Raw genomic sequence first — 14,633 nt, 5'->3', positions numbered from 1 at the left:
CTGTGATAGGGGTCCGGCACTGAACTTGTTTCTGCCAAGTGAATGAGGGAACCCCCAATGCACAGACCCTTGGGCCTTCTCCATGAATTATTCTCTTCCAGGCTGGTTCAAATTTCTGCAATCGAACCAGGCAGTTTCCAGAGTGTGCAGCAGCACAGCCCTCTATGTGCTCCAATCGCTCAAAAGAACAGGAACAAAGCCAAGTCTGGGCACGCCTGGTACAGCAGTTGGGGTCCATGGTTTTCCACACTTGGTTGTCCTTGACGACGAGTTTGCTTTCTGGTAGCAGTTGTTTCAGTATATTAGTGCCATTTCTCACCTCCACCTCACCAAGAACGATCATCTTGTAAACGGGTAAGGGTATTGTTGACCATGTAGGGATGTCGACAGTCAGAGGTATTTCCTGCTTTCCGATGCGATCTCTATTACAAAGAGTATCTAGGCTCCTTACATTAGCAAGGGCAAAGTTCCTACAAGTAACACCACTGTCTTTGATAAGATTGAATAATAAAGTTGAGTTCATTATCCTTGGCCATTCTCCTTGTTTGATTTCCTGAAGCCCTAGGCTCAGGTGTTCACTCAGCAAGTTTCCTATAATACCACAGACTATAGACTTGGATACATTATTGGTTTGAAGAGTTTTATTCAGTGCACTCACCGACATTTGAATGTTCTGCAAATCTGCAGCAATGGTGTGAATGTTCTGAATATCTATTTTCATTTCAGCTAGAGTGTTTAAATCCACTCTTCCCCCTTTAAGCAGTATCTGCTGTAATCCACCCACAAAATTCTGTTCTCTTATATTTAAACTCTCTATATCAACCCTATTCCAAATCGAACTACCCAAACTGAGGCCTGATATGATATCAGTACCCAGATCCCTCTTTGAAACTTTCTTAAAATTAAGCCCTTGTGTAGCATCCCAAAATAAGTTTACATGTGTTTGAAAAACCGTTTTAAACCATAATCCCATTGATTTTGGGCAACTCTCTGGAATGTTAAATGATGTAAAATTCAACAATAATGGTAATGATAAATATGAAACATCGCTATATACTAAATTTTGAGTCCGTTCAAGGAAAAGTCCATGTTCTGGCCACTGTAAAATTGTAGGACAGTCTCTAGAATTTGTGACCATTATATGTAAGATTTTTGTATAGACTCCATCCTCCATGTCATGAGGACTACAGGATATAATACCCTCCTTAAATACTGTAAAATTCCTTTCCAAAGTCATTTGCATTTGTGGTCCATTCTCTGTCTCCACTAATATTATATCTGTACTCCTGTGACGATCGCTTCCTTCTGGGTAAGTCCAAACAGCAGATTCCACAAAGTAATCAGATTTTGGCATCATGATCTCACATCTAACGACTATCCACCCCCCGGCTATGCCCTTTACCATATCCCCATGTATCTGGATGCCTTCTGATTCCCGTAAAACAGTAAGTTCTGTAGTATGATCCACTACACTTCTTTTACTTCGATCAGATTTCTCCACTTTAACTTGACATGTTTCCACTCTGATGTTTGTAATGCAAAGTAGTAGAGTGATTGACACTGTTATCAACACACATGCTAATAGAGAAGGCTTGTATTTGTCCAGGGGGAATGTCTTCATGTTGATGTAGTCCTCTGGTATTCGCATTACTCCTGGGACCTGAAAGACAATCTCAGGAAGAAAGTTAGACAATGCTTTCCTCCATCAAATCCACTTTTCCTTTAAATGCTTTGATCTGACATGCATGACTCCATCTTGACCTATCCTCTCCCAAGTCTAATAAGTAAACAGAGGGTCCAATTTTGTCTATGATTGCATAAGGGCCCTTCCACTTTGCCCTAGGAAATGGGTGAAATCCAGAAAAATCCTGTAACATTACTCTAGCCCCAATTTGGTATTCGCTGGTATCACCCATCGCATTAAACCACTGTTGTGAGCTTTTATGGGTACATTCATCAGTGGCACATACAGCCTTATGTACTGTAATCACATGATCCTTTAAGGTCTCTACCCATGATTCAGATAATGACACAGTTTCTAATGCGGCTGGGACCGGATTTATCAGATGTTCCCACGTTCTCATTGTTCTGCCAAGCAGAGCTTCATAAGGGGCAAAGCCTATGGACCTGCAAACTCTGGGACGAATAGTTGCCAGAACAAAGGGTAATTTTTCATCCCAATCGGTACCTTGCTCATTGACAACCTTTCTAAGAGCATTTTTAATTGTCCTGTTCATTCGTTCAACCTGTCCCGCAGACTCAGGGTGATAGAAGATGTGAAATTTTTGGATGACCCCAAGGAGCTTGCATGTCTCTTGTATCACATTACCTACAAATCCTGGCCCATTGTCACTGTCTAAAACTTTTGGTATCCCCCACCGACTAAATATTTCTTTGACCAAGATCCTTGCAGTAGTAGTGGCAGTACAATTTTTGGTAGCGAAAGCTTCAACCCAGTGACTGAAGGAATCCACCACAACCAGTAAATATTTGTTCTGGTGTGCAGTGTTAGGCAATTCACCTGTGTAATCAATTTGTATTCGCTCCCATGGTCCCATGGGAGCTTGTCTCATCAGTGCCCCTCTCCTCTTCCTATTTGCGGGATCATGCCTGGCACACATCAAACACGATAAGATATGGTCCTGCATGTGTTGTTTATTTTGAGGCCACCATGCTACATGATCTAATCTCTCTAAAGCTAAAGGAAGTTTGGGGTGTCCACCAGCAGGGGATCCATGAATCCATGTAAGAATGTCTTTCCTCACACCTTTTGGGGCAACCCATAAAGATAAATTGTTTTTGTAAGTTATTAGAAGGCCATCCTTCACCTGCATCTCTTGACCCTCAACCTGCATGGGCCCAGTCCTACACATTTCTTTTAGTTGAGCTAATTCCTCATCCTGATCTTGTAAATTACCCAACTCACATGTCCTTTCTTCAATTCCTTTTGCTTGAGCACGTGTAAGGGCAGACACTGGAAATGACAAAGTATGCTCTATATGAGGCCATTCGGGGGATGTTACTGCAGCCTCCTTTGCTAATCTATCTACAGTATTGTTCCAGTAGTGCTCGGTTGTTTGTTTTCTGTGGGCCTGTACCTTCCGGATATTAATTTTTGAAAATAATTGCGTTTCCTCCTCTATCATTTTCCATAGGGATGCATATCTTATCTCACTGCCATCTGTCCCTTTAAGGCCCATCACATTCCACCATGAAAGATAGACAACTGCACCCTTGCATACCTGGTCTGAGTCAGAAGCAATGTTAACAATTCCACCATCATCTCTTAACTCAATGAGAACTTGCAGAAGTGCTGCTATCTCCACATACTGTGCAGAACGAGCTCTACACGAATATGAAAATTGTCTCTGTACCTCGCCATCTTTTACACAAACACCAGCAAACCCTGAGATTCTACTTCCATCTTTATAATAAGAGGAACCATCAATGTACCAACATTCACTTTCAAGGTCAAAAGGTTTGGATACGGCAGTAAAAACTCTGTGCTGCAAACTCTTTCCTTGCACTTGACATTCGTGAGCTTCACCTTCAATCATCAATCCACCAATCAGGACACTAGGTTCTTTTAACATCAAACCCTCAATATTCTCTGACAATAAAGCTGTAGTCCACCTCGCCAGCCTTTTACAATTCACATCTGCTTCTTTCCATTTTCCATTTGCTAACATGACTATAGGAGTGTGATGACTAGCAATGATGACTCTTTGTGTACCTGTCAAGTACCTGAATTTGTTGATTGCCCAATAACAACACAGCACCATACGAGTACACAAAGGATACTTCTGTTCTACAGTTGATAGTAAACGTGAAGCATAGGCTACAGGTCTTTGTTTTCCAAAATAGTCTTGGGTGAGTGCAACAGACAAAGTACTAAGGCCTACATGTGGATAGAGTCTGTATTCTTTGTTGGGGTCTGGTGATGCTAATGAAGGGGCATTGCCTAAAGTTTCCTTTAATGCTTCAATAGCTTGTGTGTGCTCTGATTTCCATTTCCATTCATCTTGCTTCAGCAGATCATACAAACACTCTGTTAATGATGCATAATGAGGCACAAACTCCCTGCAGAAACCTGTCATGCCTAAGAATTGTCTCAGACTTTTTTCATCAGTGGGCAAGGGTAGCTTACCTATCAGCTCGACCCTTTGTTCATTGATACTTCGCCCTGATTGTGCTACAGTAACACCCAAAAATTGGACTTCTTGCTTTCCCAATTGTATTTTCTTTGGATTAACTTTCAGACCTGCTTCTCTCAAAAGCAATAACATTTCACTCACATCGTTCACATGCTCCTCCATAGAGGCTGACCCAATCAAAATGTCATCAACATATGAAATTACTCTTTCAGGTTTTGAAAATTTATCAATCACTTCTTTCATATGTGAGTGAAATATTGCTGCACTGTCTTTGTAGCCTTGCGGAAGAACTGTCCAATAATATTGAAGGCCCGCCCAGCTGAAGGCTGTTTTGTATTGACATGTTGGGTCAAGGGGTAAATTCCAATAACTGTTACTGATATCAATGACCGTAAACCATTTCATTTCTGGCGTCAACTTGGCAATCATTTCAGGGTAAGCTGCTACTACAGGTGCCATACTTTTAGCATATTTGTTTAAGGCACGGTAATCTATCGTCAGCCTGAATGACCCATCAGGTTTGATGACTGGCCAGGCTGGCGAATTGCATATTGATGCACCCCTTTTTAATGTACCTTGCGCCTCCAATTGTTTTATAGCTTCTGTTATAGGTTTAATGGCCTCTTTTGGAACTGGGTATTGCTTGAGAGGTGCCGGATCAAATCCTTCCAATAAAATCATTGTATTCATCCTACCACAATCTTGTTTATGTTTAGCCATTATGTCTTCAAATTCACCCATTAGACTATCCCAACAGGGGTCCCAATCTCCATGTAACACACCGACGGGCTTTACTGCTGCTGTTACCAATTCCATGGGAGGATGCCACACATGACCCAATCCGTCATTTTCAGGCATCATCCACAACTTCATGTTTGCAAGATCAACTACCAGACCCTGCTGTACACAGACATCAGCACCAATTATGTCCTGATTTTGACAAACAACATCACACTTCCACTTCTCTCCCCCTATTTGCATCTCAACACCACGCACAAAAGGAGCTTCAATGGAATGTCCAGTGACACCTGTTATTTTAATTTTCTCATTTCCAGGGACAACTGATTTACTAAAACTAATAGCTGCCCCACTATCTAACAGCGCATTTACACGAGTTCCCCCTAATGTTACATCAACAGTGGGCCGCCCCCAGGAGTCTAATGTTAAATCAGTTAAGAATCGGCAGGAAGGGGCGTGGGGGGCTCGGAACCCCTAACAACGACTGGTAGAGGGAGACACAGCACTTTCCTTTTCTACTGTTGCTACTTTGACCCCTCCTGCTTTTATTTTTTTTCATTTCTTCCTGTATCTTATATAGCTCCTCTTGCAAACGATCTCTCTCACTTCTTATTTCACTAAACGGCACCCAAGGCTGTTTACTAGGCTTTCCTCTGGGTTCTGGCCTCCTATAACTACCTGAAGTGTTATAAGATCTTCCTCTCCAGGGTCCTGAATCATCTCTATTTTGCTGACCCTCGACTCTAAAAGTTCTAGCTGCATCAACCGCAAGACTGTCCTCTCTGCACTTTCTCCTCCACCCATTATCCGCTCTTAACAAAATATCACTATAATCGCTAGGATCAGGTGTAACAGATAAAATGCCTTCCCTGACATCACCATCCAATGCTTCTAATAACATTGCCCTATGAACCAAACCACCACGCTCAAAACCGGGATTCCCAGTCATCACATATCCCATCACAATGCTAATTCTATCTGCAAGTTCATATGGGCATTCATCCTTCATTTGCCTGATTTTTCCTGACAAGCACACATTTGTCGTCACACCATACAATGCTTTCAATAGTTCCTTTAAAACATCCTTAGTTTTATGACGCTGGCCACAATTTTGCAAAATCCGTGCCCACAATCCGTTACCTACACTTTTCTGCAAGATTCTAGTTAGGTCCTCCACATTCAAGTTGTATGTGTCTCTGACTCTCTGCAAATCACAGAACCATTTCATGAACCTGTTTACATCATAGCGGGGTACCTGACCTATCTCCCTTATAATAGCTTCCATCTCCTGTGGCTTTAGTTGTTTTGTAATCAATTTAATTTCACTTGAATCGTCAGTGTTCAATACAGTTGTTGTAGTGGTAGGAGCTGCTGGTATGCATGGGGCTGCATGTAACTCATCCCAAGGATATATTGGCTTATAATCTTTGGCATCAGGCTTTATTTTAGAGGTATCATTTTGATGCGTGTAACTTGATTTTTCTACCAATTTATCAAAAGCAATGTTAGCAGCATGTTTACACTCCTCCAACTGTTTCTCAACAATTTGTATTTTTACTGACAATTCCTCATTTACCCGACTTAAATCATCACATAATTTTGCCTTTTCAATCAATGCCTCCCCAGTAGTGATAGCGTGCAACCTGAGATCTGATATCCTCTCATTCAACCCTTTCTCCATTTCCTCATATCTCTGAGTCTGTTCTAGAATTTTCTGCTTTTTTTCCTTAATCTCCTCTATTAATTCTGTACAACAAGACAGTAGTCCCTGAATAATGATACCCTTACGTTTCTTTTCTTTAGTTTTCTTATCAAAGACATTATCGGATAAAAAACATTTCATTAAATCCCATGACTGTCTATATTCTTGGGGAATCTCATAAGGCCCCCCATGACTTTTTATATAATTTAGCAGCCATATATTCACATCCTCTCCCTTAGTGCTATTGTCACCGCCAGACACAGCCAAAGCCATTGTGAAGAATATAATGACAAAAAAAAAAAAAAAAAAAAACAATTTCAGAAAAAAAAATAATGAACAAGGCACACTTACCAATTGTTAGGTTTCCTAGAACTTCCTTCCTGGGTCCTCACGGTCTTCTGTCACCTCACAGGATTGTTGTCACCACCGACTTCTGCTATTAAGTCCGAAAATGCTCTTCTGGTCACTTCATGGCACCAGTGTAGTGATCGGGTATAAGTTCAAAGAACGGGTCACGGCACCAGTGTAGTGATCGAGTATATTAATGTATATTGGGTGATATGATAATTAATAAGTACTCTTCCGCAGCAACCCAATTCTTCCAGAGAGATGCACTTTATTGACTTCCAACACAGAACAAAGTCCAAAGTCCACAGATGACAAAGAAATCCGACAGAGGAAATATAATTCAGAAACCCATCTTCTTAGGTCTGAGTGTGCATACACAGACAAGCCTCACTTCCCCCATACAGACAAGCCTAACTTCCACACACAAGCCTCACTTACTAAACCTATAGACTGAATGCCGTGTTATATTCACTAAATATTGAATGGCTGAGCAATTTGATTGGCCGTTCCAATTTAGGACTTGAACAGCCGTGAACCACCCCAATTTGCACTCCCGCATATCAACATCAACAAGTCCCCTTTAGATATATTAATTAGATAAACAGAACACCCTTTTGAGCCCTTGGAATACCTACATTCCTGCATATCAACAAGCCCCCCTGATATATTAGCCCCACAGGAGGGAGCCTCCGCTAGGCCAACCCAAAACACTCCCTGATCCCATTGTTACCCCCTCAGGTCTAATTACCATCAATAAATATTTCTTCTATGGTCCTTTAAACAATGTACCCTTTGAAATGTTCAATTAGGTTAACAGCCCATACCTCACACCCCTGGGTAGACTTGCATGAGACTTGCACATCAAAGGATCTTCAACTGTTATCTTAAAATTGAGTTGGCTTGGGCAATTTCTGCTCAACCCATACTCCAATACAATATTATACATTGGCCAATATTATACATTATAAATTGGCCAACATATTACAACATCTGTGAGGGGTTGCAGTGTTGTGGCACCAGCACCAGTTCCTAAGGCCCAATTTTTCTGCCCCTGTTCAACAGGGACATGTAATTACAATTCGTGATCTAATATTTCACAGCAGGGCCCATTCCAGCGCCCACCAAGAGTAACTGTGAGGACTTACAGTGTTGTGGCACCAGCACCACCACCATCAAAGGCCCAATTTTTCTGTCCCTGTTCAACAGGGGCATGTAATTACACTTCTTGATCTAATATTTCACAGCAGGGCCCTGTGAGGGCTTACAGTGTTGTGGCAACACCAACACCTAAGGCCCAAATTCCTGCAGAGTATATAGGGCAGGACCCTACTTTCAAACATACAACTTATAAACGACTCCTACTTGCAAACGGAAGGAGACAACAGGAAGTGAGATGAAATCTACCCCTAGGAAGGGAAATTCTCTCCTGTAAGAGTTAATATGGGAAAAAAGTTTCTCCTTTCTACAGATGCTTTATCACCAATCCTTGTTTCACTAAAAAACCCCAAATTTTCAAAAAACATTTGTCATTGGGACAGAAAGTGAGGTGAAAGTGAGCACAGACAGCAAAACAAATGTCACAGGGGTGATAACCCTTCTCTATGTTTTCCAAAAAGCTTAAAATAGATTTTTTGGCTGGAGCTAAACACGTTAAAAATGTACCAGTTCAAAATTACAAACAGATTCTACTTAACAACAAACCTACAGTCCCTGTCTTGTTTGCACCGCCTGTATACTGCTGTTCAGAGTATATAGGGCCTGGTGGCCCCACGCCTTTCCTTTTTTTAATTTGGGTGCGGGGTTCCCCTTAATATCCATACAAGACTCAAAGGGCCTGGTAATGGACTGGAGGGTACCCATGCCGTTTGTCTCACTGATTTTCATTAATTTTGCCAGGATCCAACATTACATTAAAGCCGCAAGCAGTTTTAAATTACTTTTATTTCTTTAAAAATTACATTTTGTGCAGGGACTGTTCTAAGCACGGGAAACACGTGCCACTTTACAGGCATACTATAGACACCCCCAAGGTATTATATTTAAAGGAATATTTCACTTTTTTTTAACTTTAAGCATCATTAAAATCACTGCTCCCGAAAAAACAGACATTTTTAAAACTTTTTTTTGCATTAATATATGTCCGCTGGGGCAGGACCCGGGTCCCCAAACCCTTTTTAGGACAATACCATGCAAATTAGCCTTTAAAATTAGCACTTGATTTTGAACGTTCGAGTCCCATAGACGTCAATGGGGTTCTAACGTACGTGCAAATCTTCAGTCCGTTCGCAGGTTCTGGTGCCAACCGAACCTGGGGGGGGGGTGTTTGGCTCATCCCTAAGGGCTACATATAAAATAGGAAAGTATTTTGCTGCATATAAAATAGGAAAGTATTTTGCTCCTTAGGTACTACCACAAAAGAGATTGATATATTTTGCACAGCAGTTGCATAGTAATTGCTGAAACCAGGGTAGTGAAATATTCAAGGCCAGTTTTTCTCAAACAAGAGTATACAGATATTTTATGCAGAGTCCTCTAAGGCTGAGCATCAGGATATTTTACACAGAATATATTGATGCAGGAGACCAGAGCTGTTTTGCTGCCAGTTTTTCCGAGGCCATGAAGCTAGGATAACTTGCGCCTGGATATGTTTGGAGCAGGTGTGCTTAAAAAAACAAAAACTGCCAGGTCAGGTATAGTGAAGGGAGACAAAGTGTTTATACTGTACCCTGGATTTACCAGGGTTAGTGTATACATTGTGGATTGCATATACTGAAATTACTGAAAGAAAGTAAAGCCAGGGCTTTTTTTCTCAAACAATAGGTGCTGGAACTCAACCACGACCCCCCAAAACCCCTCCCCCCACACACACCCTCCAAATCACATTAAATAGTGGGTGTGGTCATATTTCACAAACAGTAGAAGGGTCTTAAAGGGGCATTAAATATCAGGATTGCATTACATACAGAGTGCAGAGTTCATGGGGGTTACACACAGAGTGCAGAGCTGTCACTTGTAAATACAGAAACCAGACTGCTGTGTTTACAAGTATTGTGGTGAGCAGGCACCAAAGGGTCTGAGCCAGAGGTGGTGGAACTGAGTTCCACCAAGTTCCCCCTGAAAAAAAGCCCTGAGTAAAGCTGAGGCAATACATCAAAAAGTCTCCAAGGCTGAAGTGCTGAGGATTAAACACTAATATTGCTGACATTGCTGTTATTACTGGGATGGAGTTGCTAAAGCACTTATATGCAAAAAGCCTCTATGCCGGGTATGCACAGATACCCTGTGTTAAAAGCAGAGTAAACAAAAAAAAAAAGTGTCTATACAAAAGCTGACCTGTTCCACTCCTCAGGGATTCAGCAGTTTACTCTGCAGCTCCGTCCCATCCATCCACTACATTCGTCCTCTGTATACCGGGATGGCGCTCTCAATCCTAGCCCGGCTTCTCGTGGCACTTAGGGAGATATCCGCCTCTACCTGTGTTCAAATGAGTGAATGGAGGCTAGTACTCCCAACTCTTTCTTGGGGATTCCTCTCATAGCGTGTGGCGTCCCCCGGCTTTGCTCAGGATGGTTCGGAGTGACTTGTGGTTCTTCGGAGGTACACACCTCCTTGTTTCCCCTCCGTTTAACTCAGAGAGGATCGGCCAGCCTCCAATTCCTCAGCTCTCTCTGCTTTCTCAGTAACTACTCACACACGTCCTCTCACTCTTGCCTCACACCTCCCCGCATCTCATGTCCGGCCATGTCCATTTAAATCTACTTGTCCATCTGACACTTTCCTCTCCTGATAGTTCTGCTATCCAATGGTGACTCTAGTGCTTTTTCAAAGAACTACCCTAGAACAGAGTATGTGTTACTGGTGGCCAGGTCACCAGGTATAATAAAGGAAAAAAAGTAAACAAATGCAGCCACCACATTTAAGGATTGGTAAGCTGCAATTTATTATATTTTTGTTTTTGGGTTTAATATTACTTTAATACAGCCCTGTCTACAGGATAACAGCCCAGAGCCTTTTTTCCAGTTGCACTAAGTTAAATTGGCAATACTTCAGTCATTTTTGATACCATCAGTCAGTGCATCAAAAAAACGACTTTGCTTTCTCTGTGTTAAAACATATAAAGCATAGTACAGTATTCAGTTAAAAACACATTTCCTTAAAATTCTTAAAATGCTTCCTATGTATATTTTTTTTTTTTCAAAAATATCCTCATTCCTTTAAAAGGTACAGTTTTGGATAAGCTGAACCACTGTGGTTTCTTTGATGACAGTATCCAGAGTGTTATATTGTTTCCCACGATCCATGATGCTGTGCTGTATGCACTATCCAAAAGAGGCATGGCTTATTCCAATGATCAGAAAACTTTTAAGGTAATTACTATTCTGTAATTTCTGGCATCACTGTGCCTTAGGTATGTATGAAAAATTAAATGTAAAATCCAACAATTCTCTGATACCAGGACAAAGGATTTGGCAATTATGAAAATGGATACATGAATGGAAACATACGCAATCGAGACCATTCTGTAAGTAAACTTTATAATAAGATTTGTTCATGTAAATGACGTTTCCCATTTTATAAAAAAAATCTTTTTTGTTTAAGAACGACACAAAGCTGTGCCCATGGAGCTATGTGATCTATTCTCTCACCCAGACTGGTTAACTCCATACCACACTGTACAGAGGAAGTAACTAGCTTACAAATTCGAGGTCTGAAAAATCCAGAGGGCCGCAATTCAGCCAGTGTGTACTGCAGCCAATCCGACAGAAGCCGGCCGAACTGTTGAGGGGACATACCCAAAAAAGGCCTGCCAACCAGCTCCCTATCAGCGCTCCGAAGTGTTCTGGTGGGGCTTGGGGGGGGGCACCCCCCTGTCAGAACACAATAGAACAGCAGGGCAGATCGCTGCACTAACATTGGATTGTTAGTACAGTGGTTCAGACCTGAACTGTCAGTTTTTTTTTCATTCAGCCTGCTGAGTTGGGTTGAACGAAAGAAAACCAACAGTGTGTACTAGGCTTTAGAGAAAGGGTTCTCAGAATGGTTCATGTTAATTAACTAGTAAGCTGTATACTTTATAAAGCTGAAACTTTTACCTAATGAAGGTACATAAAGTCCATCTCTAGCCATAACTCTTTTGTTAGTTTGGGCAGAGTATTGAGGGCTACAATTAAGTTGGACAAACAGATTCTTCCATCCAATCTACACAGGACAAATCTCCTGATGGGGCTGTATTATTTTAACTAACACCCAGCCCCACCAGCTGCCAAAATACCTGAACAGTGCCTGCATCTGATGGGAAGCAGGCACTGTTTGGCCAACAATTTTCCACCTGGCACCTTACATTTTTTCAATTGAAGGATATTGTGCACTGAGCAAATTTTGTCCAATTTATTAGCAGACTCAGTAATAGTTAAAACCCCTTTAAGCTTTCATAGTTGTTTGCATCCAATATGAAGAATTAACCTCAGTACTAGCATGGTTATTAGGGCAGAAAGTGAGGAAAAATCTCCCTAATGGAGACACTGAAGTAAGAACCTGGCAGATGTTGTATCCCTTTACCACTGTATTTAAGATAAAAAAATTGTGGCTGAAATTTGACTTTGGACAATAAAAGTATACCGAACATTAGATGATTACCATTTTAATTGAATGCCACCTTTAAATATGTGTGTGTAAAGCTGGGTACTCCCTGTCCAAAAATTGGCCGGTTCAGCAGGAAAGTAAGTACACTGAGCAAAAAAAAAAAGAAAAAAAATGAATAGATAATGATTTACTTTGCTAAATAAAACAAAAAGAGGACCGAACATTTTGAAAAAAAAGAAAAACTGTTTCATAGTTTGTTATAAAATTTTGAAAACAGTTAAATTTTTCTCCTTCACGGATGTGTGGTGATGAGGCTGCACTGATGGGCAATGATAGGCACCGATGAGGCGGCACTAATAGGCACTGATAGGTGGCACTGATAAGCACTGATGAGGGGGCACTGAGAGGTGGCACTGATGGGTAGCACCGATGGGCACTGATGATCACTGATGGGTGGCACTGATGGGCACTGGTAGGTGACACTGATAGGCAGCACTGATCTGTGGCCCTGATATGAGACACTGATGGGCATTGATTGGCAGCACTGGTGGGCATTGATGGGTGGCACTGTGGGCACTGGTAGGTGGCACTGTGGACACTGGTAGGTGGCACTGGTTTGTACTGATATGTGGCACTGGTAGGTGGCACAGTGGGCACTAGCAGCTGACACTGGTGGACACAGAAAATGCAGCCGCCGCTTTCTGTGTGAGGGACTTTTTTTTCCCCTCACGCTGACAACGTGAGGGAAAAAAAATACTGATTATCGAGCTTCTGTTTACATCACATGATCAGCTGTCATTGGCTAACAGCTGATCACGTGGTATGGGGCCAGGATCGACCCCTTACTCGGATCTGTGAGCAGCCGAATCTCATAGACTTGGTGATCACGGGATGCACAGACAGTGATTGCTCGGGAAGATGTCCATGGACGCCCACCTGGCAATTAATGCCCGCGCTGTAGCTGTCTTTCGGCTATAGCACGGGTGGCAAGCAGTTAAATAAGTATACGGAACTTGCTTTTCTTATGACTGGATAATTAAAGTTAATCTTCACACAGTATGAGTAAAGATTCTCAACTCATTTAGTAAATCAACATTATTCTGCATGGATGTTACATTTATCTAAAAAAAAGTATGAAGGTGCTTCTGTCACACAATGATAATATATCATTTTTCTTGTTTTTAGGTGCTACATGAAACAACATTTTAATTTTGGATAAAGGCCATGTATACCAAAAAAAAAAAAACAACATTCAGGATTCTATGCTTTTTCTTCACATTACCTCCAGGATTGGTGTTATATGTCTTTGTCAGCGCTATTGACCTTTACTGCAAAACACCGGAACCAAATAATATGGAGGGTGTTGACATACTTTCAACCATTTGGAGTATAAATATGTTATGAAAAGCTATGGTTATTGTTCCCTATTGTTACATCTTCCTCCATTCCCTCCATTTGCTCTGTATTAGGAAAATATTATGCTTTAATTATTTTGTATTAATAAAGAGAATGATTTAAAACAGACAAAATATTTTTTTATTGATGGTTCAATTATTTATCCCACTTAACTTGGCAGACAATGTGGCATAGTTATAAAGTAGAGAATAACTGATCTACCTGTAGGTCCTTGCTTTCTTCACCTCCAAATGTCTGTCAAAAGATTCCCTACATGTGTCAGCTCCATTTATCTCTTTTTGTCTAACTTTTGGTATAGAGTAATATAAATATATGAATAACAAAATCTACAATCATAGTGTCACTTATTATTTTACCACTTGCCTACTGGGCACTTTCACCCCCTTCCTGCCCAGGCCAATTTTTAGCTTTTAGCACTGTCACACTTTGAATGACAATTGGGCGGTCAGCACGGTCAGAGTGACATTCTCTTCAGATATTCCTTCCAGCCATGCAACTATTTAGGTCCCAGCTAGCACATTCCTCCTCTGGCAGTACCATAATAGATTGGCGAGCATCATCCTCCAGGAGATTGAAATTCAACTTTGTGGACACCTGATAGAGGCATATTGCACTTTCCGGTCTCTCGTCCCACTCTGTCAGTTCGACATTGGATCCGTCGATCTATCTGACTAGTGCTAAGGCCACCTCTA

General features: G+C 41.4%; 2 protein-coding genes across 2 annotated transcripts in view; one reads left to right on the top strand and one right to left on the bottom strand.

Moving 5' to 3' along the window:
• Positions 1–13,844, top strand: part of LOC141131883 (chloride anion exchanger-like) — a 134,153-nt gene extending 120,309 nt beyond the window's left edge. Inside the window, exons 18-20 of the mRNA XM_073619673.1 lie at positions 11,164–11,309; positions 11,399–11,464; positions 13,711–13,844. Coding sequence (XP_073475774.1) covers positions 11,164–11,309; positions 11,399–11,464; positions 13,711–13,734 — 236 coding nt within the window. The 3' untranslated portion in view covers positions 13,735–13,844. The remainder of the gene's footprint in view (positions 1–11,163; positions 11,310–11,398; positions 11,465–13,710) is intronic.
• Positions 5,301–6,871, bottom strand: LOC141131884 (uncharacterized). The gene has a single exon (XM_073619674.1). It carries the CDS (start codon positions 6,865–6,867, stop codon positions 5,323–5,325), a length of 1,545 nt encoding a protein of 514 aa, XP_073475775.1. The 5' UTR covers positions 6,868–6,871; the 3' UTR covers positions 5,301–5,322.
• Positions 13,845–14,633: the final 789 nt, after the last annotated feature.

This window comes from Aquarana catesbeiana, linkage group LG03 (genome assembly GCF_042186555.1).
Source record: "Aquarana catesbeiana isolate 2022-GZ linkage group LG03, ASM4218655v1, whole genome shotgun sequence".
NCBI classification, from domain to species: domain Eukaryota; kingdom Metazoa; phylum Chordata; class Amphibia; order Anura; family Ranidae; genus Aquarana; species Aquarana catesbeiana.
The sequence above is the reverse complement of the archived record's forward strand: the minus strand, read 5'-3'. Positions and strand labels throughout refer to the sequence as shown.

What these genes read in the sequence shown, in the direction of transcription:
- LOC141131884 (XM_073619674.1), bottom strand. Translation starts at nt 6,867, where the DNA reads ATGGCTTTGGCTGTGTCTGGCGGTGACAATAGCACTAAGGGAGAGGAT.